Raw genomic sequence first — 26,301 nt, 5'->3', positions numbered from 1 at the left:
AATGTTTTTGGAAGTAGTTTTTAGTTTGTTTTTAGTTTTAGCTATTTTAGGGGGATATCTGTGTGTGCAGGTGACTATTACTGTGCATAATTATTAGGCAACTTAACAAAAAACAAATATATACCCATTTCAATTATTTTTACCAGTGAAACCAATATAACATCTCCACATTCACAAATATACATTTCTGACATTCAAAAACAAATCAGCGACCAATATAGCCACCTTACTTTGCAAGGACACTCAAAAGCCTGCCATCCATGGATTCTGTCAGTGTTTTGATCTGTTCACCATCAACATTGCGTGCAGCAGCAACCACAGCCTCCCAGACACTGTTCAGAGAGGTGTACTGTTTTCCCTCCTTGTAAATCTCACATTTGATGATGGACCACAGGTTCTCAATGGGGTTCAGATCAGGTGAACAAGGAGGCCATGTCATTAGTTTTTCTTCTTTTATACCCTTTCTTGCCAGCCACGCTGTGGAGTACTTGGACGCGTGTGATGGAGCATTGTCCTGCATGAAAATCATGTTTTTCTTGAAGGATGCAGACTTCTTCCTGGACCACTGCTTGAAGAAGGTGTCTTCCAGAAACTGGCAGTAGGACTGGGAGTTGAGCTTGACTCCATCCTCAACCCGAAAAGGCCCCACAAGCTCATCTTTGATGATACCAGCCCAAACCAGTACTCCACCTCCACCTTGCTGGCGTCTGAGTCGGACTGGAGCTCTCTGCCCTTTACCAATCCAGCCACGGGCCCATCCATCTGGCCCATCAAGACTCACTCTCATTTCATCAGTCCATAAAACCTTAGAAAAACCAGTCTTGAGATATTTCTTGGCCCAGTCTTGACGTTTCAGCTTGTGTGTCTTGTTCAGTGGTGGTCGTCTTTCAGCCTTTCTTACCTTGGCCATGTCTCTGAGTATTGCACACCTTGTGCTTTTGGGCACTCCAGTGATGTTGCAGCTCTGAAATATGGCCAAACTGGTGGCAAGTGGCATCTTGGCAGCTGCCCGCTTGACTTTTCTCAGTTCATGGGCAGTTATTTTGCGCCTTGGTTTTTCCACACGCTTCTTGCGACCCTGTTGACTTTTTTGAATGAAACGCTTGATTGTTCGATGATCACGCTTCAGAAGCTTTGCAATTTTGAGACTGCTGCATCCCTCTGCAAGATATCTCACTGTTTTTGACTTTTCTGAGCCTGTCAAGTCCTTCTTTTGACCCATTTTGCCAAAGGAAAGGAAGTTGCCTAATAATTATGCACACCTGATATAGGGTGTTGATGTCATTAGACCACACCCCTTCTCATTACAGAGATGCACATCACCTAATATGCTTAATTGGTAGTAGGCTTTCGAGCCTATTCAGCTTGGAGTAAGACAACATGCATGAAGAGGATGATGTGGACAAAATACTCATTTGCCTAATAATTCTGCACTCCCTGTATATGTCCAACAGTCTGATTAGTCCCTCAGCTGCAGCATGCAGCACATCTCAACGGATTGATTACTGCTCGTATTTTTAATTGCTATTATTATTATTGCTGCAGTATGAAATGTCACATTTCAAAAGCAGCAATGTTAATGCATGATTAGCACACCTTCCAGATGTGTAGCCAGTCTATTATTTTAGTTAAAGACACTCTGATGAACAAGCTAAACAATTTTTTAAAATTATTAATTGAAATGTATCATATTTATTTATTGTTTATTTGTACAGTTTAACTGTCAACAGCCATCTTAACAGTTAGCTAAATTGTTTTTCAATCTTCCACTGCAGAAGTTCCCATTTCTTATTGTACTCAAAGAAATTCAAAGTAGAGATCTGAGAATGCCCTTCTGGTTAAGGTGTTGAATGATGTCGTAGATAAGCAGGAACGTCCATGGTAGACTTCAGGACTCAACTGACAAGCAGCAGCTCTAACAAATGATTTATGGTGAGATTGTGATGGTGTGTGACAACTCACATTAGTGAGGAGCTGAAAACGACTGATTGTGGTTCAGTGTAATATTCACTGTGTCTTTGTTGACTGTAACTAAACAATAACTAAAAATTAAGAAATAATTCACGAGGTTAACTTTCTCACCTCATGCACCCTGAGATCATACTGCTTTAAGCAAGCTTCAGCTTCTGTTAATGTTTTGTTAGAATATGTTTCATGCTCGTTGCCCTGCTTCTTACACAGGTTTACTTGTGCAGCTCCATCGGTAAAGTGTCCTATGTGCTATCTGTGCCGTTACTGGATCAGCATTAGTGTTGAAATGGCTGGTGCCGATTGTGCATTAAAAAAGAAGCCTGACCAATCTTTCATAAGGGGGACCATTTACATGAACAAAATAGCTGCATGACTGAGGGACGGGGAAGATGCAAAAAGCACAACACAGCATCTTTAAATCAGTTCGTCTTTGGATGGTGGATCAGTTTTGAATCACAGTTTTTGTTTAATTTGCTACCATGCTGTTTCACATTTTTCTGACTGCGATAGTTGCCAAGAACCGAAGTGTTTACAGCTGTCTGCAACACTTGAATTATAGGACAATCATGATTTATTGGGAAAAAATAAAAGTGAGTGACATTACATTATTACCTCTGGAACTAGAAGTTTCCAAGAAAGAAGACTGCTGATATGCTGGATGCATAAACTAGCAACTGTTAACATGAATTAACAAGCTAATACATGAAGATTTAATTTGATAATAATGTGCTAACACGTGTGTCTGAGTGTGACAGTTATATGCTCGATATAATTACAAAGAAAAAAATGACTGGCCTGATGCAGCTCAGGCTAGAGAGAGCACGCAGTGAAAACAGGAGAAGTATTTGGGGTAAAGTTTCATTTACTTTTTTCAAATAATTGAAATCATCAAACAATATGCAAATAATTGGAGATGAAACAAGAATATAAAATTAGAAAATGAAAACACATTGAGAAATCTGCTTGAAACACGAACAAGGATAGCTTTCCTTTGTGTCAAACCAAACAGGAAACACAACTGAACACAATGTTCCCTCCGTCAGGTGCAAAAGGGGGTTTTTATTATTAACGGGCTGACGAGTGACAAGCGAGTCAGCGTGCAGCCGAGTGCAGATTTATCTACAAAAATGTTACACACATGCACACATGCACACTTCCTGTCCCAGGTGCCTTATTGTAGATGCTGATTCATTACAAAACCCAGACTAGGAAAAGGGTCACGGCCCTGCAGCCAGTGTCTGTTTTACCTGGGTGAGCTGATTGACAGCAGAGATCAACTTAATAGATACTTGGCAGCATGTGTACATGATTCACACAAGCAGGTGTTGTCTGGGAAAGTTACAAAGTGCAATTTATCAGAGAGAGTCATTGTGGGAAGGTAGACACTAATTATGGCAAAGTTTGTTTGTGTGTCTGTGTATATGTGCATGTGTGAGAGAGCAGAATGGAAGTCGCACAACATTTCTCAGAGGCAGAAGAAAACTCAGTGGCTGGGTTAAGCAAACTGAGTGATAGTTGAGAACTTTCAACTATCGAGTGGCATTAGCAATGACAGCGCTAGGTTCGACTGTACTGGTACAGTGTACCCCCGAGAGGCAGACAAAATGGTTTTGGTCATTTTAATTAGCTTTGGTGTTTTGGTGTACTTAAGCCTGGGTTTGAAGTCTTGCAACTTAATAAATGATTAATGTTGTTTGCAAAAGCATTTTTAGTTATTAATGTATCCACCTACAGCAACTTCTTGTATCAGAAAATGTCTTGTTATTGCTACTAATTTGTCTTTCTGTAAAAAACATCACGTGCACAACAATGATGTAACAATTGTCATAATTGTCACACAATGGTGCAGTGGTTAACAATGTTGCCTCACAACAAGAAGGTCCTGGATTAAATCCACTGGCCAGCTGGTGCCTTTCTATGTGGAGTTTGCTTTCATGGTTACTCTGGCTTCCTCTGACAGGCCAAAGACGTGCATCTTAGGTTAACTGGTAATTCTGAATTGGCTGTAGGTGTGGATGTGAATGCTGGTCTCTGTGTGTTATTCCTGTGATAGCCTGATGACCTTTCCACGGATTACCCTACCTCTTGGCCTATCACAACTCACACAGACTCCAGTTTCCCACCATCAGGAACCAGATAAGTGGTTAAGAAAATGCAAGGTTGTGTATTGGCAGTTCCAAATACTATGGAAATATTTTTGGACTTTAAACAGGTCAGACTTTCACTGAGCTTGAAAAAATGTTCCAGCAGCTATGACAGAGCTCAGGAGCTCAAACTGAGGGCAGATGCTACAAAAGAGCTGATTTAACTGTAAAAAGTGTTTCTAATAGCTCACCTGTCTGAGGTGAGGAAAATAATTGTCATACGAGTGAACATGAGTGCAATGGACACTTTGGGGATTCCTATGTGGAGGGTTTGAAGCTGAGGCAACAAAACACATTAAGGACCAATTCATTACATTCATGCAAGTCTAATGAATAACCTCTTATAGTATGACCTGCACCTCAGGTTTGTTTGAGTGCTGGAAAAGCCAGAAGCTCAGAGTTCACTCTCTGTGCAAAAAGAAAGCCTTACTGTGAAGAAGAGAGTTTGAAGCTTCGTCTTGTTTGTTGCGTTTGAACACTCCCCTACTTTTATATCAACTGTAAGATTTCCAAGCAAGCCTGGAGGCCTGTTAATGGCATTGCAGGCTTGCAAGCATGTCGCTACATGTGTTCTGCTGTTGGCAGAGTGGGAAAGAGGAGGAAGAACTCCAGTTATTCTAGACTGTCAGTGTTTTCACATGAATCAACGATGACTATCTCAGTTGTTACTCTGTATTAATAAAGTGACAACAAAGCTAAACACAAATCTGTGCTATTGCGCCATATGTTAGATACTGTGATTGAACTTCCTGTTCAGTCAAATTAAGAGAGTGGTACAAAATTACAGGACTGTAGCATTACTTTACCTTGATGTATGGCCCCATATTGAAATATCGTGACTTTTAATTAAACAAAGCTCTGCCACTGAGTTAACCCAGTCACTGACATTACTTCTGCCTCCTGAGCAACTTAACCTCTGAACAAATATCTACAGCAAATAAAATTAAAATAATAGACTCTATGTATGCTTTACTGTCTGTTAAAGTTCAATGATAAGCTTTCCTTCATCGTCACTGCTGCTCGTGTCTTCTGTATACTCCTGGCAGCTCTGCACAGGCCTCACTCCACTGTTCAGACACTCAGCAGACTGGTAGCCATGAAGTGGGCCAGCCAAGTAAAAAGAATGATATTTGCTGGTAATGTCAGCTCTTCCAGAGTCACTGGCTGTAGTGTCATGCTTCTCGTCAGCGTATAGAAATGGCTTGCATGGAGACCCAGTATCGTGATACATCTTTGATGGTTGGATGTCTCCTCTAGCTCCAGTAACAACTCTACAGGCTTGAGAAACTTGATCGGCATGTGTGGAGGGTAATGTCCCAACATTAGAGTTTTGGTGACCTGTTAAGTTGAACTTCTTACAGCTGCTTATTGTTGTGCTGCTGTTACCTGCAGTGCTATTTCCTTGTTGAATGGTCAGACTGACGCTGGTTTGCTTTTGGTCTGGGACTGAGAAAGTTTGTTGAATAGTGGGCTCAGTTCTTGAAAAAATATGTTGTGTTTGTGATAACTGAGCTCCTGCACTGATATGTCGACTTGAATTGAATTCAGGTAAGACCTGTGTTGGTTGGTTATGAGTGACACCGCTTTGCCAGTTGTGTTGCGAGTGATACGAGTGGTTAATTTCCAGAGGGAGTTTTGGAGAAGTGAAAAGGGTCGTCTGAATGCTGCACGCAGGTATGTTGAGATTACTCGATGTATTCAACGCTTGCTGACAGCTCAGTTGGGGGTATTCAGACATTCCTGAGTGCATCTGGGAAACATGCTGAAGGTGTTCCTCGGGTGGCCAAGGGTTTTTAAAAGAATCATTCTTGACCTTTTGATCTTCTTCCTTTTAATGAGAGAAAAATATGAGGAGTGTTATTACCACTATACCATCAAAACAATGGAATCATTTTATAGCCACTGAACCCTCTCATTATCTTTCTGGATTACCCAAATACTGCATAGACCTCATGCATACTCACCCCTCAAAGACAGCAGTTTGAGTCATCAGTCAGACTACAAAAGCACAATATAAGTGCTGGTTCAATTCCAAGAGTTCTTTTGTTCAGCACAGCCTACCCAAATGTATTTATTCATTTTAACCACTTCAGTCAACTGACCACAACTTATAACACATTCAGAAATTTAAAAACATGTCTATATACACATGATTTTTTTTTAATTATTTAATAAAATACAGGAATATAACTTCAATTAATTTTGATTCTGTAGCTCATAACATTTATTCAAACTTCAAAATTTATTCAAACTTGGACAGAGAAGCATGTACATAAACAACTACCATGGTCATGCACACACACAACTGTCGTAAAATGATCTTACAGGAAAATCCAGTTGTCGACATGGGCTAGTCTAGTATCCTGCCAGTGTATTAAGTATTTACAGCAATTTTTAATTTCAATTTTTATGACCCAGCAGTGTTTGGATATTGATCTTCTCTGGATATACCACCCCCATTACCATTATCACTCAAACCACTGAGCTTGTAGTGGTACTGCCGCAGTAATCCCAGGAACACTTGGGTATAAAAATAAAGAATGCATATAGAGAACGCTCCACCCAACTGAGGTGCAGTAGGGTGTTGTGAGTGAGAGGTCCTGGATGAATAAGTACAACATGATGGCCATAACTGGACAAACAAAGGCCAAGATGGCAATGCCAAGAACCAGTTAACATCACAAAGGCAGACATACAATGAAGAGGTGGACAGCGCTAGGATCTGACACGATCCATTCTGGCTGAACACGCTAACAGCACTCTATGATTACCTGGCAGCACAAATAAATGGGCTGATAACAGCAAGTACTCATCCAGACTGGCTAACATGGGCCAGAACAATTCTGATCACATAGGATCAACACAAGACACCATCAAACTACGGACAGATTAACTTCCTCTGCACAACATGGAAGCTCCTCTCAGGCATCATAACAACCAACCGGAGTGCGCACATGGGTGAGTGCATAAGCATAGCTCAGAAGGGCATTGGAAATAACACCAGAGAGTCAAAGCACCAACTACCGGTGGATAGAGCTGCACACCAGAACTTTAAGACCAGCAGACCAACCTGAGCACCACATGGACTGACTAGAAGAAAGTCTTTAACTCAATGCTCCGAACATGGATACTGGACGTGGCTAATAGTGCACTGAAAACATTCATTGGGAACTCAGTGGGATTGTGGAACACTAGAGAGGCCAGCTCCAAGACAGTCGCACAAGTCATCACCAAGTGCAGAATATACCCACGCGATGGAGAGTCTGTACTGCTGTTCAGGATATGGATCGACCCCCTGAACCAGTTCCTCACTACCAGTGGATACAGATATAGATTCAGGAGTGGACCGACCATCAGCCACATCCTGTCCCTGCTGGATATCAAGCTGTATGCCAGGCACAAGCAACACATCAACTGACTGATCCACCTCACCAAGATTTACAGCAAGGACATAGACATGTCATTGTGATTGGATAAGTGTGGCCAAATGGTTGCAAAAAGAGGAAAGATCTAGACTGAATGTCAGAAGGTAGAATAGCCAAGATACAGGAAAGCTACAAGTACCTGGGTATTCCACAGACCAATAAGAATCATGGCGAACGTGTCTGTGAAGGTTCTCAGTCATCCAGGTCATCATAGTCTAAGGAGCTTGGAAAGAGAAGTGCCTGGACTTCTTCAAGTTTCCTTGAAGCTTCTTCAGTTCTAAGAGCAATTGGTGGAGAGTCCCAGATTTACACCAGCCGCCTTAGCACCCACTCACATCCTGGGCTATTTGACCTCAGTAAGTCACATGTTGGGCTAGGTTTCACAATGGGTTCACTTGGGGACACTCCCATAGGGAAGAAGCTTTTCGGATTCAAGGTGAAATGTCTTGAAGGAAGCTTAAAGAATTCCAGATGCTTTTCTTTCCAAGCTCCTTAGACCATGGCAAACATGCAAAAAGGGCAGCCACAGCCAAATTCCTCCAGAAGGCAAGGGAGATGCTGAGAAGCCATCAATGCATACACCCTCCTGGTCATCAGATATCTAGCTGGAATAATAAGCTAGCCAAAAGACGACACTGATAATTCATAAATCCCCAACACCCTTTGCACCACATGCTGGACATGTAGCTGTAACACTTTCTGGAACATCTGTATCAACATTACTGCACTCAACATTCACTGATACCAACACACTTTGATTTGTAATTGTATTGCCTGGAGCCAACTTAATACAAATGAGGAGTGAACAACCTAATTGCTAAAGAATACCGTGCATTGCTTTTTACATAGACAAGGAATGTGAAGTGAGATGACTGTCGTTGTGATTCGACCCTGTACAAATACATTTGAACTGAAACTTAATTGAATGAAAATGGTGGATCTTGTTGACATTTTGCATAAAGGTTGATGTGACCCACTTCTAAATACTATTGAATTTGATAGAGACCTGCTGTGACAAAGACTCTTCTTTATAATAAGACTTGAAGTTCGAAATCCAGAAGAAGTATTACTGCCATAAAAATCTCTTGTAATTGCTGTCAGCTGCCTAATTCTAGTATTAACATACTGCGGAATTGAATTTATTGCTGTTGCTTCAAGTGCAAATGCCCCATAAATTCTCACAAAATATTTGCCCCTGTGTGTGGCTTGGTAGTATACACTTTTTTGTTCAGTATATTTATAAATCTTTTTTTTCTTGCACCACTCTCTTCTGTGTTGTGACACATCTTGGGAGGTTTTATATTTATGGTGCTGCAAATATTTCATAAGAATGAAAGAACACAAATTCTGGCTTGGCTGTTGTGCTTTGTTTGGTAAATGTGTTAAAAAATGAAAAACAATCATGTGATGTAACAACCCAGTGTGCCTCAAACCTGCTTTTATATGATCCCCAAATAAGGACGGCCTTATTGCACCAGGGATTTGTGGCAAACTTTAGTAGATAAAGAATAAATTAAAATGGTAAAAAGTATTGCAAAAGACTGCTGGATTGGAAAGGATTGTGCACAGTGTGAGTGTTTTTAGTGTGTAGATTTGGGAGGTGACTTTGTTTTGAGAGGGTTTATATTCAAACAGCAGAGGAAGAATCACCTACCTCACGCTCTTTGGTAAAATAAGAATACAGCAATAATAAGTAAATAAATAAGTATCCAAAATAATGTTTGGTACAGAACAAGAACAAGCTTTGTTCATGTGTCTGAGTCAATGTGGGAAAGGCTGTTTGCCTTTGCAGATTACCCACATATATATAACCAGTGTTGGTCAAGTTACTTGAAAAAAGTAATCAGTAACTAATTACCGATTACTCCCCCCAAAAGTAATCCCGTTACTTTACTGATTACTTATTTTCAAGAGTAATTCATTACTTAGTTACTTAGTTACTTTTTAAAAACACGATTTACAACCTGACGAGGTGATAAAGTGATAGATCTTTCAGCCCAATTCTACTTTTTCTGCATAATCCATCATACAAAATGTAATCAGATGGAAAAATCTCTTTTTTTAAACTTGTTTTATCAGTTTTAATCTTTTAACTTTATGCATCAAGCAAAACATTTAATTATATGCAACATTCTCTGACTTGAATAAATGAGTTTAACATTTAAACCTATTTTCTGCACATTCCAGCACATAAAATAAAATATTTTTTGTGTTTACACTCACTCTTTCAAATAGATGCAAGTAAAACACAGCAGAAAATAAATAAAGTCAAAGACTCAGCGGTCCTGTTGCTCTATTTTCACCTGTAAAGCAGGAGTTGGGTAGGCGGAGGTTTACCCTGGTGCAGGTGTGCCGCGGTCAGTGGAAGAATCCGCGAGTTTCTCTGTGAGTTTCCCAACACGTCGTTGCACACTCGGTGCTTGCTCGGAAGTTTAGGGTTTTTTTTCGCTGTAAAAAGAAGTTTTCTTCCCACGCACGATGGACGCTAATGTTTTTGTCACTTTTTATGGAATCAAACTCAAAGTAAGGTCAGTACATCCACGCTTTAAACGCTGCACGCTCATACTCTCTCCTGCACTCGATATGTGATCCACTGTTGATCTGCACACAGCTGTTGTCACTAACGGCGCACTCGCTTACGTCACTGTCATGAGACATTCTTGCAAAAAAAAATCACGGTTTTAGTAACGCAGTAACGCAGCGTTCCTACGGGAAAGTAACGTAATCTAATTACCTTTTTTGCAATAGTAATCCCTTACTTTACTCGTTACCTGAAAAAAGTAATCAGATTATAATAACGCGTTACAAGTAACGCGTTACTGCCCATCTCTGTATATAACAATGGTGAACTGTCGTATTAAACATTAAATAATGAGGTCACACAAATAGGAGCACTGTTAGTGAAGTTACTCGAAAAAAGTAATTAGTTACTAAATACTGGTTACTTCTCCAAAAAGTAATTCCGTTACTTTACGGATTACTTATTTTCAAAAGCAAGTAATTACTTAGTTACTTTTTTAAAACTTGATACACAAACTGAATAAGTAATAAAGCAGCAGACCTTTCAGCCCAATTCAATTTTTTCTGCATAATCCATCATATAAAACTGAATCAAATGAAAAAGTCTGTTTTTAAAACTTGTTTTATTAGTTTTAATCTTTTAACTTCATGCGCATTGCATCAACAAAAAATTTAATTATATGCAAGAAGAAATTCATTAACATTTAAACCTATTTCCTGCAGATTCCAGCTTATAAAATAAAATAAAGTTCTGTGTTTACACTCTTTCAAATAGATGCAAGTAAAACAGCAAAAAATAAATAAAAGATTCAGCAGCACTGAGTCCTGTCGCTCTTAAATCTATTTTCACCTGTTTAGCAGGAGTGGGGCGGGTGGAGGTTTGCCCGGTGCCACAGCGTTCATGTCAGTGGGAGGATCCGGGGGTTTCTCAGTGAATGTCACATTCCCGTGGCAGCGTGCTCGGTGCTCGCTCAGACTTGAAGTTTAAGTTTTCACTGTAGAAAGAAGTTTTCTTCCCACGCAGAGTGAACAGCAGACACTAATGTTTTTGGCACTTTTTACAGACTCAAACTTAAAGTAATGTGAGTACTTCCAAGCTTTAAACGCTGCACGGTCGTACTCTCTCCTGCACACCATATTATCCATCGTTGATCTGCACACGTCTGTTGCTGCCACGGACGTCGCACGCTCGTACGTCATTGTCATGAGACACTCTTGCCAAAAAAATCACGGTTTAGTAACGTAGCGTGCTTATGGGAAAGTAACAGTAATCTAATTACTTTTTTTTTGCAAAGTAACCCCTTACTTTACTTGTTACTTGAAAAACATTACAGTAACGCGTTACTGCACATGTGTGTATGTAAATCTTATAAACTAAAAACATCCCATTTCTATTATGTCAGTGACAACATTCCTTACATGGTCTTCTTCATCATTTATCCTCACAAAGAAAAGCAGTGATACAACAACAAATTTTAAAACAGCCCATCTTGAAATATTAGAGAAGCCAGCTCCATGAGCCTTTAACCACTGCCCCTGTCTGAGGAAGTAACAAGGCTACTGCAGAAGTGCAGCCTCAGCAGCTGATGGATTTAGAACCAGCTCTACAGTGGCTGAGGAGGCGATAGAACAGGTATGATAAACTGATTATATCATTATCAGTGCTATGATTTATCAATATTGTACCTACCCTATAAGAGTTTTGCATAGACTAATGTAATGAGACTAATAATCCAAGTCATGGTGTTTTCATTATTCTGTCTAAAGGGACTAAAACCAGTGTAGCTAAAGCCAGAGAGATGAGCTCCTGGGGATACGTTTAGTTAACCTCTTACCTCAACGGTTCTAGCATTAGGCTTTTGTTTTAGCCACGTGTTAAACAGGACATGTTTGAAGAATAAGACTCTGTATTTAAATAAAGTCTGATGATTTGTTTTGGAATTTCTGCAATTCCAGATTTTTCAGCCGGGTGTTCCAAACAGACTGAGGGTCTTTAAAACTAAATCCTAATCCTGACTCTACATTTGAAATGAGAGATGTTAAAAGCTTAATAACCTTGCAGCAAAGTGCAAATTAGAGAGAATACAGTGGGGTCAACTCCAGGACTGTTAAATTCTGATTTGATCCTTGTCATCTTATTTTCCTAACTCATTGTGCATGCTGGTGACGGCTGGAGAGAAAGGTTAGTGATAGTTGTGCTGTTTACCATCTCTAACTGTAACTTCCTGCTTCCTCTCTCTGTCTTGTGTTACGTGGTTTTATACTTTTGTGTTTTTCATTTTTCTATTTTCCAGCTTGGCTTTTTTACTAAGAGCTTGAATTAATTAACTAATCCAATAAAACTGACTCAACTTTAGAAGTCTAAACATTCAAATTCTCCTGAGTTTGAGTTTGATAGTTTTTATTTCCTTTGCAGATACAAGTCTTTTATATGTAAACTCTTAAACATTCAGTTCCCAAAATGCAGGTCATCAGGTACGTTTTTTAGAAGCAAGAGTACGGTACATTTCAATAACCTCTCATGCATTTATTAGCGTGAGAGGTTATTATTTATTATTTATTAGCGTTTCATTTTCGGAAAACTGTAAATTTTATATAAAACTTGGATGTTGGGGGTTAAGCGGCTCTGAGGCTTTGCTTTTGTTGTGTTGTAATTGTTCTTGTAAATCAGCATGTGTGTTGTAAACACTAAGACCACATGAAAAAAAGAACTGTATAGTAAACACGGATCCTGATTAGATGCACTCTCTCTCACCTCTGCCTTTGATAAAACTGTGGATCTGCAGTCTGACTCGGCCCACAGTCCTGGAGCTTTGTCTGCTTTGATTCCTCTGTTCTCCTCCTCCTCTCCCGTCACCCCACTGTCACCTCGCTCTCCCAGGCATTGGTGGTTTTTCTCTTCAGCCCCTTGGCTCTGCTTCTGCTTCCAGTCTGTGCTGTCTGGCTGCCCGGGAGTCCTTACATGTTCCTGCATCTGCAGCTCCTTCTGGGCTGCACACCTCGCCAGGGAGGCTCCCTCCATAAGCCCTCCAGGAAGAAAAACAAATGAAAAAGCAGTTGTTTTCTTTAGGAACTGAATCCACAGTTTTACTGCTTATCAGTCATTCTGCATTTTTTTCAAGCAGTAGTCAGCCACACATGAACACTGAAGCGGATTGCGTTCACTGTAATTCTTCATATTATTCATGCTGGTTGTTGAAAGAAGCTTTTACTCTGATCTTCCTTCTGGTAGGTATTTAAGTTTATCTGGAGCACACATGAGGCTTCAGATGGGTCGGTTAGACAAAGTATGTATCTACAGTGGTGAGGCAGTAAACAACAGTGGGATTTTATACTAAAGAGGCAAGAATTCTGGAGGATAACAACATGAGTCTGCTACAGCCTGAGTTACATCAGGATAAACTTTGAATGGGATACTGCTTGGAACGATTTGTTCCCTTTTACTTATACTACACAAGAAATGCACAACAAAACATTCTCAAACATTCTTCTTCGACACGTCAGAAGGAACCTAATTTGCAGATACTGTTCTGGCTGCATGCGAATCAGCCACATTAACAGATTTTTTATTAAAAAACAACTTTTATATAAAACCAGGTGAACATAAAGAGGTCCCTGTTCAACATGAAGGGGGAGAGGAAGGGTTACAGCAAGTGAAAGCTGGTTCATAAGGGCACCTGAGATTTTACGATGTGAGAAGAAGCATAAATGTGGAAACCAAAGCTCTTTATTCCAGCTAAGTAAAAGCAATAAAACAAGAATTCACTGGGCGATAAAAAGATTTTTTTCCAGTGGGCGTGCCCATTCTTGTGCCACACACAGATAAATGTGCACATCTGTTATATGCATTTGAGGATATGACTACAATTGAAATGAAAATGTTTTTAACCTGGCAAGCTCTGTGGTCCACAGCTACCTTTTTTATCAGTGCCACTAGCCTGGTAGAGATGATAACAAACTACAGGAAAATCCTATTAGCGGTAAACAGATGCAGACAGCTACCATGTGTCTGAACCTCTGTGTCAGCGATACAGGACAGGTACAAACCCCTTTACCCAGGAGGCAGTAGCTGGAGGTCAATGAGTGGCAGGCATTTTGTTTATCCTCTGCTCTCTGGGGTGACCTTTAACCCTGTAGCTGTCTGAAATCCCTCAGTCCTTTCATTTAAAAAGCGTGAAAGTATGTGATCAATGCTGCGATGGTGATCAAATGACACTTTCAAACACTGTGGGACACACACGAGTTCTGCATGAAAGCCTGAGAACAGCCCACACGTCACAGCGGAAAAGGACAAAGATGATCAAAAACTGAAGCCATATCGAGTTCTGCTACAGAAACATTTCCAGATGAAACTCCACTGGATTGTTTTCCCTACAATTCAAATCCCTGCTCGCCTAAACATTTGATTCCCAGTAAGTTGTAGGTTTGGGTAATTGTGCGAGCACAGACCAGAGCTCCATATTGCAAATCTGTGAATCTTTAGTGCCACCTAGTGTTGAAAGAGAAAAAATGCAAAAACTGCAATAAAGCATGCGTATGTTCTAGTATTTGTATTTCACCGTATCAGTTCACCTTGTTTTAAAACAATTTGTCAGTTTAAGACTATGTATGACGATACATAACAGAAGGAAGTGGAATATTTTAACAGAATCTTAATTAAATATGACTGTCAAATAAAAGATACTAGTTATACTGTATCCTAATGCCAGATGTTTATCATTTGCTGAGTGTATGTCTGTCAGCTAACCTATATTTTGAATTTAATATTGACTGACATGTCAGTGTCAGCACATTACTTTAAGTTGACTTTAAAGAGATAGGGACAGGTGCAGTTTGGGGACAGCAGGCACTCCTTTCTCATTCCATGTTGTATTTAAATCCACTGTACTGCAGTACGGAGCCAAAAATGATGTCATATTCTTAAACTGCACTGTAGGAAGCAATAATAACATATATGTTACGTAATACATTTAAATAGTGAATTGTACCTGCTGTCTGGCTCTGAATACTTGCACACACAGATGTGTTGTCTTTGCATCTGTCCACCTGGATGTTCGAGGACGCTGAAGCAAAGTGAGTCGGTCTTTTTTCTGAGTGGCGTGAGCTGATTACATCCTGTGATCCATGAGGGGTGATTTCCAATAAAGTTTTGGAATCACCTACAGATCCGACTCTGTCACATCCCATGTTTGTATCTTTGGATGGATTCAAAGTCTCAGATATTGTGGGCTCCACTTGATTACTGCAGTAGATGGATGCTTGTGGGTTTGGCTGTCCCACAGCTTTGCTTTTATTGACAGAAAGTGAAGAGACCGACCCAGAATGTTTATCAGAGCATGCAGGAGAGGGAGAATGGCTGCAGTGCTCTCCACTTTCTAACCTGCTTCCTTTGTATTCGGAGGCCTTGCCCTTAGTTTTCATTATGCTGACATTACATGAGTCGCCCTGATTATTAAGCTTATGTTGGCCTTCTTTGCACAGCAGTTCACTTTTCAAGTTATTGTGATTTTCTGTGCTGGAACAGGGAGAGCTCCTGCTGAGCTTGTGTTGGCCAGAGAGAGCTTGCAAGACGGTTGCACCTTGGCTGACCCTCCGGTCCAGCAAAACCTGCTCCTCAGCACAGCGGTTCAGAGAGAGAGTCTGTTCCTCCACTGAAGTTTGTCGTCTTCCTGACTTTACACCTCCAAGCAGAGCAGAAGTTGACATTACATCACCCGCAGTGCTCTGAGTCTCTGTGACCATGTTTACATGACTGTTTTTGTGTGGGTGTAGTGGCGGAGGGAGAGATTCAGCTGATGCTGCAGCCTGAGTGGAAGTGCTTTGCTGAGCCAGGTGGGAACTTGGCTCTGCTTTCCCAAATTGCAAAGGCACAGAAGTCATTATTCTCTCAGTGGTAAGTGCAGGGAAAGACTCATTTTTGTCCATTTGTTGTCTGGGTTGTGCACTCTCTTTTGCCTCACTGTTGCTTTCAGCAGCAAAAGAGCCCAGAGTTTTGCTTTGGACACCTTCTAAGGTCCCACCTTCAGCGTCCTGTCTCTGGGAGACACTGGTACCCGATAGACGCTCTATCTGGGGTTCGATGAGGGCTAACTGCTCATCAGATATGATCTGGAGGCAGATCTGGAGGTCTGCTGTGTGCACATGGAACACGTTCTGAGCAGCTGGCTGTACCTGGTCAAACGGTACAATGTGACAAGGCACCACGGGGGTGTTTGTGCTAACGTGTGGTACGCTAACAGGATTCAGCAGGTTTGATTGTGCTGAGAGTTGTATGTGAGAGAGTGGAGGGTTAGACTGATCATATGACGCAGCTTTAACGGCAGTGGCAGATGTCTGACTGCTCGCTGTGGTTACGGTAAGTGTAGAAACAGCAGGTGCAACAGGTCTGGGTTGCTGTGCAGACGTCGTACATTTCGAAGGCTGGATCAAAGTGCTGCATAATCCTGCCTGATAATCTTGCAGGCAGCTTGTGGTTATTGTGGTTGCTGCAAATTGTTTGTGCACTACAGCTACGCTGCCTGGCAAATTCTGACTGAGTCGTGATGTTGCAGCATGACAAACTGTTGAGACAAGCTGGTCCTGCGCGGAGCTGAAAGCATTCGTCTTCTTAAGATCACAAGTTAGCCCCAGCTGTGAAGCTGTGGGGTCTTTGCAGTTCTTTACACTCGTTGTGACCGAGGTCACGCTGCGCTCGATGTGAGGAGATGACAGAACTGAGGTGAAAGTGTGGGCTTCAGTTCCTGGTGGTTTATCCACAACTTGTGGTGAAAAAGTTAAATCAGGTTCAGCAACATTGGGTAACTTGAGTTGGTACTTGGGCAGGAAGCTGTTCTTTGCAGCAGGGGGACTAGAAGCAGTTGCTGAGGTGCTAACAGAGGTTGTGTTTGCATTGATTATGCCCGACTTGAATAGAGGCCCTTTGAGCGGAGTATGTTGTGGATTGTTTTTAAGATTGATGTAAGAGAGGTTCGCTTCCTGCTGAGTGACAGAGGGTGTGGGATGAGCAAGCATTGTGTTTGGGTCAGTCTCCATCTGCAGAGGGCAAATTATTTTGTCATCAGTTCTCAGCTTTTTCCTGTCTGAAGGAATATGGGCTCCGCACAGCTGCGATGTGGAAACACTATGTTTTTTGTCTTCGTTCATCAGTCTCCCAGCTTCTGGTCTGTTCACACAGTCTGTTTTGTGACTAACCAGTGAGCCGATAGAAGGTAATGGCAGTACTGACAAAGACAGATTCCTCCTGAGTGGAGCTTTGAGAGCGAGGCAGGATGAATTAAGCGAGTTAGTTTGTAGATTAAAATCCACAGCAGGGACAAAGGAGAGATTGGCAGGAGGGCCAACTGTGGTACCGTTGCTTGTCGAACCTGTTGTCGTTACTGCCAGCGGTGCCCTTTTCTGCAGACCCTGAACAGGCTCATGCTCAGGGTTTGCTGAACATTTCCTGCCTTTGATAACACTGTTATCGCTACTTTTCTCAGCATTGTATAGCTTTTTAAATGTTCCACCCCCGTACATGTACCACTTGTTGTAGGCGAACTTCTGCGCTTTCTTCCTCCGGAACTTTCTGTTGCTCGGTTCTCCACAAATGTCACTGCCATCCCCGTCACAACTGAGGCTGCTGCTCCACGCCTCCTCCACAGATGAATTCCTGATGAGACCGTCTGTTGCGTGGTTGCAGTCTACGGCTGTCTGCCGGACCAGTGGGCGGTGGGTGGATGATTGCTGGTTCGCAGGCTTGATCGTGAAACCTGTTGGGTTGATCTGGCCAGAGCTTCCCCTTCGGACTAGCGTTACATAATCCCTCTGATTGGAGGAGGTTGGGCTGCTTCTCTCGGGCTGCAGGAGGGTGACACTGAAGGGGAGGGAATTGCTGCGAGTCAAGGGGGCATGGTCCATGGTGGAGGAGCGCTGAGTGGGCACAGAGCTGTAAATCCCTGGCTTCTTGTTTCTTTGTGACAAAACATTCTGAGTCTGACCTAATTTCATGTCAAAGTGAAACGAATCCTTGTACGTGTATGGCATGGGAAGGTCGATGCTTCCCTGCTTTGATAAAACCGTCTTGCGTGGCCTCACGTTCTCCAGCTGTTTGTCCTCCACAACAGCTGTATTGTCTGATATCAGCTTAGATATGCGCTCCTCTAGGGCCTTCTGCTCCTGCTCCCTGGCAGAGTCTTTGGACTCCTGTCTGCCGTGATCTGATTCTGTAGGTGTGCGCCTGGTGGCGGGTTCTTCAAGATGCTCTTTGGTGGATTCTGCGACTGAATCCATACTGTGATCGAGCAAAACACTGCCAGGGCTTGGATAGTGGTCACTAGTCTCGCTGAAGCCAGAGTCTGTGCTCTCGTGACTCTGCGATTTCCCTCTTGACACTGAGCTTTCCCACTGTTTGGAAAACAGCGTGGCCTCTTGTCTCTGAAGGGGAAGGTGTCTACTAACACTCGGTGGAAGCTTTTCACTTTCCTTTATTACCGTTTCGCTTCCATTTGGTTTTGAGTTTTGAACTGTGAGGCTCAGCTCGTTGTCTTCCTGCACACAGCGCTGTGTCTTCACAGAGCAGACCTTTGGAGTACTGGCTGGACCGGTGCTTTCAGCAGCAGATAGTGAGGAGTCCTTCTCTGTGCTGCCTGGCTCTTCGACGCATTCCTCCAGAGACAAACTGGAAGTGCAAGTCTCTCTTGAGCCAGACATGCTGTCTAAGCTGCTCTGCTCTGACTCCAGTGAAAGGCGTGCATGTGCCTGGGTACGTCTGTGTTTGTAGAGGTTGCTCTGAGTCTTAAATGAAACTCCACAAGTGGTGCAGGGGTAGGGCCGCTCCCCCGTGTGGCAGCGCAGATGCTTCTCCAGCACGCTGGGCTTCATGCAGTCCCGTCCGCAGTGAGGACACACGTGCTTTCCTGCAGACTTGGGTTTGGCTGCGGGAGCAGCAGCTGCCAGGCTCAATCCCGGCTGAGACTGCAACCCACCAGCAATATGGAGCGTGAGGATGGGAAATGTCTCCTTGGTGTAGAGCGGCGGCATGCCCAGATGGAGTGTGGCTGCTTCTGGAGCAGCTGCAGGCGGCTGAGGGTAAGGCTGCGCGGGCAGCGCAGGTACTGTGTGGATGTAAACAGCCGTCATGGGAGCCTGGACATCCATCCTTTTCTCTGCCTGCGCTGTGACGGAGCTGATGTGCACTGGAGCACTCGCCAATCCTGGCTTGCCAGTCTCCATGGTAACACTGCTGCTGTCGTGATGTACCAGTGGCAGGTCTCTAATTACCTGTAAGATAAGAACAGTTTGCATTAGACCTCAGTTTGCGTTAGATTAAAAGGGGGCAGGAATTTTGCTACAGCTCACTTAAAGAGGAAAATGTGATTACTCTTGGAGTATGTTTTGTTCTTTAACTGGTGACCAGCCCCAAGAAATGAGCACAGTACTGATGACAGATATGCAATATTCTCCAGGACAGATGGCTAATAAAGCAATTAATCCAGTCTGGATTTTGCCTGATAAAAATCCAGGGAGATGTGTTTTGCAATATAAAAGAAAAATGAAAACACACTTGGTTCTGAGTAATATCATTGTGATAATGAGCAATAATATCCACAGTGGGAGCAAAGGCATTTCAAGCTCTCCTTTTTCATTTCAGTGGCAGGTTAAGATGTGCACTGCGTGTGGAAATGTTAGTCGAAACCGTGGAGAGAAATGTGCACATACGCGCATGTAGTGTCACAGTGGTGTGTGTGTGTGTCTGTGTGTTGGGGCGGGCTTTTATCTCGCCAAATCAAGTATGTCTGCTGGCATTAGCTGTTACCTCTGTCACCAGTCTGCATCAATTATAAGGCAAACCTTTGATGTTCAGAGTATCATGTGGCAGCGTTCGGTCCTGACTGACTGTCATATTGGTGCAATAATCAGATCAAATCAAATCAAAGGGGAGCTGTGCATTAGAGTGAGAAAATTTCATTTCCTGTTGCTGTGATGGTGATTTTGCATAATTCACCCACAGAAGTACAGTTGGCACTCGACACGTTCTTTTGTTGGTTGTACAGCATGAGCACGCCCACGTCAGAGACTTTTTCTGGTGCTGTGAACTGAGGAAAGTTGGTCTCTGCTCACATTCGGCTGAGTGAGCGAAGAGCCCCTTGTGAGTGTGTCTTACTTTTACAACATTATTCATGGAGCTCGACCCTCCTGCTGTAATGTGCTTTCACTTCCTTACCGTTATGTAAATATGTCATATGGTGCACATGCTGCAACTTCATGTAGGAAGAGAAATGAAGGGAGCTTTCATCCTATAAGCACGCTTAGTCTAAGTGAGAGATAAAGGTTAGGGTTTAGTGAGCATCCACCTTTCTCATATCTGGAACACCAAGTGGAAAAGCTTGCAACAGCCGACTTAAAACTTGAAGAGTAACAACTTGTAATTTTTGGATATTTCCGTATTTATTATGATGTGTCAAAAAAAAATTAAATTCCAGCCCTAACCCTGGATGGGTTGTTACTGACCAAATGGTTGTTAAGAGGTTAAAGATGTGCGAGTTAGTTTTAAGAAGAAGTTGCGCTGTGCTGAAACACCAGCCTGTGCTTGCACTAAGAACAAAACATCACAAAAATCTCTCGACATGGGGACATAAAGAAGACGTATTAAATGTGTCTGTGGAAAGTGAAAATGTCATTTCCAGTTATGGATGTGACTTTATAAAATGAAAGTTTGAAAAGAGGAAATATCTGACAGTGCTGCCAGCCATCACAGTGTTTAGGTAAGAACAGCACTGCCAGAAACCAGAACTTAGTGTGTTTAACTAGGTCAAAACTCAGGCGCAACAATTGAGAGAAGAAAAAACAGCAGAAGACAATAAAGCAGAAGTCACTTACCGTCTCGCTTTGCACTCCAATCACTGATAGTTATCCAGTCTAAACAGCCGTTCACAGTGAACCGGCCCATCCTCTGTGTACCTGCTCCTTTCGTGTTGCTCTGCCATCTAGCACCTCTCCAATCTGATCTTCTCTCACGGCTCTTTGACATGAACTGTTTCTTGTCACGAGGAAGCGGAAGAAATGCAAATGAGAGAGAAGATGCACTCTGAAAGTGGTGAGGCAGAGAGGAGGGGAGTGAGGGAAGGAGAAGGGCTGGCTGGGTGTGTGTGTGTGTGTGACTGTCAAACAAAGACTTCCGGAGGACAAGTTGAAAACATAGATTATACAGAAAGAGATCAGCGGGAGTGAATGAGCGGTGAGGCCCTAAGCACAGATGGAAGGATACGAGGCTAACACAGTTGGACAGAAAAAAAAAAGTGAAAGCAACGGGCTAGGACAGAGGAAGTGCAGTGACAAAGGCAAGCTTACCTTCAGCGGCTGACTTTACCGTCAACAGTTTGAGGCAGTACCTGACTCCTGGTTCACTTATATGATCGCTGCCCCCCACCTACTTCCTCCCACACATCGTATTTCATACACCCACATACACAAGGGTGCAGCAAAGCTAATGTTGATGTGGCTGCTTGGCTGCACATGTGCTGCTCTCACTCTCTCAAGCATAGAACAAATGGATGAGTTGTGAGAGGTTGGAGTGAATTTCCCTCCTCCAACAACAGCCCCCGTCAGACAGCATGTATTATTGTGCAGAAGTACATGAGTTCACATGCACGTGCTTGTAAAGCAATGTTCGTTTATCCCATTTGGACTCACATAGGTTTGCTCCATATATTGTTACTGGTTTGCTGAGACTGACTGCATATTAAGAGACAGATTGTTGACTGTATTGATCTGTTTCAGACAGAAAATAGTGAGGACAAGGAGTTATTTTTGGCAGTAGCTCTCCTTAGCTTGAACCAGAGTACACTGGCAAAGATAGAATGTGGTGAGTTTGTTCTCAAACAATGCAGTGGAAAACAAGGAGAAATATCTAATGGTGAAATTTCTACCATCGTTAAAGACTCAGACAACAAGCAACACATTAGATCATAGCTCTTTTCCTGTGGCTACACACCTACCCTTCAAATTCCCACATGTGTATGGAAGACTAACAATGCCAAAAGTATGACTCAACGCATGCATCCTTAATTTCTATTATTTTTCATTTGAGATGCATCACTTTTATACATTTATTTATTTATATTTATTTCTGCATTTCGAATAATTAATTTCAGGGTTGGTGACAAAATGCAAAATGCAGGTGGCTTCACACTACTGTACCTATGCTAACAGCAAGAAAATGTCGTTACCATAGCTACGGCACCAGATGATGGAGATGGACACGTACTGCATTTTAAAGGAGCAGTCCAACAAGATGTTAACACAGCCTTCAGTATGCCCACACTCCCTAACAAAGCTGATATGACAGTGGCAGACTACGGACCAGTCATCATTTGGATCCAATCAAACATTTGACCTAACAATAAATGATTTATACTTTTTAACATTAGTATTTATTTACATATATATATTGCCTTAAAATGTTAATGGCAAGCTTATGTGTTCACACTGTGCATGCAAGCATTTACTAGTTCTGCCAGTGCTCTGCAACTGGGCTAACCACAAAAAACATAGGTAAAAGAGAGATGCTAGGAAATTTGCAATTGTGGGTAAAAACAAACTAAATGTGGACAGGTGAGAACAAAAACAGAGTAATGTGTAGTATTTTTAACATCCAGATATCAACAACCTTTTTTTGTATTGTGAATGCTGACAGCACAAACATCTGAATTCACTTCCCACTAAATAATAAGATGCAGCTGATCAGACTAATACATGTGATTTGAATTCATGGTTTTATATTGTTTAAACACTATTGGATGCTGTGATCGGATAAGTCAAACCTGTCCTTTATTAAAGATTGTTCACTTGTCCTCTTTTGTTTCATTCTGTCTTCACTTTACAGTTCTGTATCTTTGGTTAGGTTTAGTTAAAACAATTCAGTATAAAAATGCAAACTAATGTTGTTTTATATGTTTAAGTTGTTCTCAGGCGTCAGATTTTTATGAGTCTACTGGCCAGTTTCACAAAAAGTGACGATGCAGCCCATGTATTTAATTACAGGCCGTGTTGGGCCTTTCATGAATTTGTTACTATGACGATGAATACACACAAGCAAATCGATCCACTGTTAACACAAAACTATTAACTACACATATATTCAGTTTCTCTATTTGTATCTTAATATATATTTAAGCAACCAAAAACATCTCTAATGTTGCCAGTTTGGGCCCCGCCCAGCAGCTACTCAAACATTCTGTTTGCAAGAAGCAGCCAAACAGAACAAAGTTGGCCTTAACAAAGTGGGAGGGAAACTAAAATGGCATGTTTCATAATATATAACATAATATAAACTACATTAAGGCCTGCTATAAGACAGACACTTTTTTTTAAAAATGGGAATCTTATAGACTCCAAGAATAGAAAGATGGAGTTGGAAATTAGCAGAATATGTCCCCTTTAATGAAAATCTTTCTTTAAATGCTTTAATTTTGCTGTCAAATCCTTACTGCTGTTATTCTGAACATGATGTCATCACGTGGGATCAGCCGTGTAATTATCAGATGACATCTGCTGTTAAAAAACAAAGTGTTTTTCTATCATTCCACCGCCACAGACTCTAGCTGGTCTCCAAGGCAACTAGAGGCCAGTCTGCTAAGAGCATGGTTTGTGTCGACATGGCAACAAGACACCTCCTACCACGCATGTTTTCTACAGTCTGCACACTGCCCTGTAGGGCGGAAGCACAGTTTTAGTGCATGGTTTTAAAGCCCCAGTCAGATGAAACAAAATCACAGTGTGTGGATGTGTGCAGGAGTCTGCTGAAAAAAAGTCAGCAGATGATGTTGATAAATTGTTATTTGGCTGTGTTGCTCAGGTTACTAGGATACAAGGTTGAGTCGAGTTTTACAGCTGATGGTCAGCAGCGACAAGAGACAAACAACATGTTCCTTCTGCTCCTGCTGGCCTCTCAGCTGCCGACGCACAACATAGTTTAAGAGAGATGGTTGTTTGGTGCAATGTAGACTTTTATCCATGTGCGTCCAGCTGCTCTTGGGAGTGTCTGACACATGCTGAGTCACACTGTGGATGTTGGCATAACCACAGTAGTACTAAATACTTCTAGAAACAACATCAGTAACAAAAAATGTTCTTATGCAGCAAAACGTTAAATAGACATTTTCAGCCCCATGTCTTAGGCTACGTTCACACTGCAGGCGAAAGCGCATCAAATCCGATTTTTTGACCCTATGCGACCCATATCCGATCATGCTATGACAGTGTGAACGGCGCAAATCCGATATTTTCAAATCCGATCTGGGTCACTTTCGTATGTGGTACTGAATCCGATACATATCCGATGTTTTAGAAAGCGACTGCTGTTTGAACGGTCAAGTCGCATTAAATCCGCCTTTTACGTCACCGACACAAGACTGAAGCCAATTATCAGCGCCCGAGAAGACATCGCGAACGCTTCCTGGCCATCCAGTGTGGATGTCAGTGAAACTGTTGGGAAGACAACGTAAACATTTTATTTGTACTGTATAATCTGCAGATTCTGACAGAAATCTACAGCTATCCTTTGAAGCACCGCTCCTCTCTTAAACGGCAATAAGGATCATTATTAGGTTATTTACATTATTATGTAAATAACAAAATAACTTAAAGCAAAAATTGGGAAACGTGAAGACCGAAGTCTTTATATTAAGGGCCATCAGTCAAACAATACTGTTGCTCTGGGTCTAAACAGAGCGCGTTGTGTGTGACATCTTCTTTTGCGCATGCGGGCCGCTTTGAGCGTTCACACTAGAGCGCGTTTGCTGTCGCATTTTATTTGTAGTGTGAACGAGCAGACAAAAAAATCGGATTTGATCAAAAAATCGGAATTGAGCTTTAAGACCTGCAGTGTGAACGTAGCCTTTGTGGTTGTAAACAGCAGATCTGAACAGCAGGTAGGTGGGGCTTTTGTGCTCACAGCATGACCTTTGTGCCTGAGTTGACAATATCAGGGATACCTCCTCTCACAGCATACAGAGAGAGTAAAAAACCATCAGAAAGTGTTTCGATCAGTGTGAAGCTCAGACTTCACTCTGAGCTTTGTTATACATGCACCGATTTCATTATTTCAAGCTCTTGCCATGTTAAATATGAGCATCCACCACTGGAGCGGTATAAGAAATGACAGAAAACAATCAGCTTCCTTCAAAATGTACCCGCACTGCAAGGACTGCAAGGTATTCTGCCTATTTCATCGGTGTTTGATGGGGATCATTCAAAAAAGTCTACCTTTTCCATAGCAGGTTTCCACCATCATCCCTGTAATCTGAATGTATTACAGTGCATTTTGTCTCTTTGTTTTTGGCCAGCACTAGCAGTGATGAACCACATTACAGGAAGTGGTAACTGAGCATTAATGTGTGTGCATCTGTACGTGGGTGGGATTTGCTGCAGGCCTATAACCACTTACGTGTTCATCTTCCCAGTAGCTTAAGCACAGCAGCCTCATGTCCCACTCTTGTCCACAACCAGCTGCCATCACTGACACTTTTCTTTCCCTTTGTGTCTGAGATGGTGCTCTTTTGCGCCCTCTCCTGGATCATGGCTGACAAAAAGTCTTGAACCCATAAATAGAACGTATTTGCATTAAAAGTGTTAGAATTGTGTTAATAATATTATTGTTGTTGTTTTTGTTGTTATGCAGAGGGCGGTCAGGATTAGCCATGATGGATGACCTCTTCTCCACCACAGTTTCAAAGTGTCCAGCCAATCACAGAGCCTGCTTTTCTAATCAGTTTATCCAGTTGCCACCTTTGATGTTGCTCTCCAGCACACCAGCACAAATTAGAGACAGAAAATCTCATTTCACTGCAAATTTGGAAGAATCTCACCTTCCTTATGAAATACAGCTTGCTCACCCGTCTTGTTGTATAAAACGTGTTGGTGTTCCAGTTCAGCCTGGTGCCTGAGTGGATCATCAGGTACTTGCATCACATCAACATCCTGTCCCAGAATAGAAACAGACATGTTATGAACGTGCTCACCATCTCTCTCTGGTCTTCACTTGCACCTTCAGAAGCAATAAAAGTACTAACTATAACTTTTGATTGGCTTTTAAAATTTTGCTTTGTTTTTTTTTTTTGCAATATTTCTTTTTACTATTGGTAGTAGTGATATTTTCTCCTCTGGTTGCTCCCTTTCTCATACCAAGTCTCTGAATGTCTTCCTTCATTACATCCATTAAACTCTTCTCAGGTCTTCCTGACTCTGCATATGTCCAAACCGTC

The 26,301-nt window shown here is 42.0% G+C and overlaps 1 protein-coding gene and 1 long non-coding RNA gene across 3 annotated transcripts; one reads left to right on the top strand and one right to left on the bottom strand.

Moving 5' to 3' along the window:
- Window positions 1–2,815: 2,815 nt before the first annotated feature.
- Window positions 2,816–21,568, bottom strand: znf831 (zinc finger protein 831). 2 transcript variants are annotated; one of them, XM_026169082.2, is made up of 4 exons: window positions 20,918–21,568; window positions 15,049–19,318; window positions 12,816–13,087; window positions 2,816–5,943 (listed from the first exon to the last, which is right to left on the bottom strand). In XM_026169082.2, the coding sequence occupies exons 2-4, from the start codon at window positions 19,268–19,270 to the stop codon at window positions 5,095–5,097; spliced, it is 5,343 nt and encodes a 1,780-aa protein (XP_026024867.2). In that variant the 5' UTR covers window positions 19,271–19,318; window positions 20,918–21,568; the 3' UTR covers window positions 2,816–5,094. The 2 variants fall into 2 exon arrangements, with proteins under 2 accessions (XP_026024867.2, XP_026024866.2); XM_026169081.2 differs by lacking the exon at window positions 20,918–21,568 and having other exon boundaries at window positions 15,049–19,322.
- On the top strand, window positions 11,566–26,114 carry LOC145428985 (uncharacterized). Its single transcript, XR_013909347.1, has 2 exons — window positions 11,566–11,693; window positions 25,719–26,114. It is a non-coding gene; the product is annotated as an uncharacterized LOC145428985 (long non-coding RNA).
- Window positions 26,115–26,301: the final 187 nt, after the last annotated feature.

The sequence above is a fragment of the Astatotilapia calliptera genome, chromosome 5 (genome assembly GCF_964374335.1).
Source record: "Astatotilapia calliptera chromosome 5, fAstCal68.1, whole genome shotgun sequence".
NCBI classification, from domain to species: Eukaryota; Metazoa; Chordata; class Actinopteri; order Cichliformes; family Cichlidae; genus Astatotilapia; species Astatotilapia calliptera.
The sequence above is the reverse complement of the archived record's forward strand: the minus strand, read 5'-3'. Positions and strand labels throughout refer to the sequence as shown.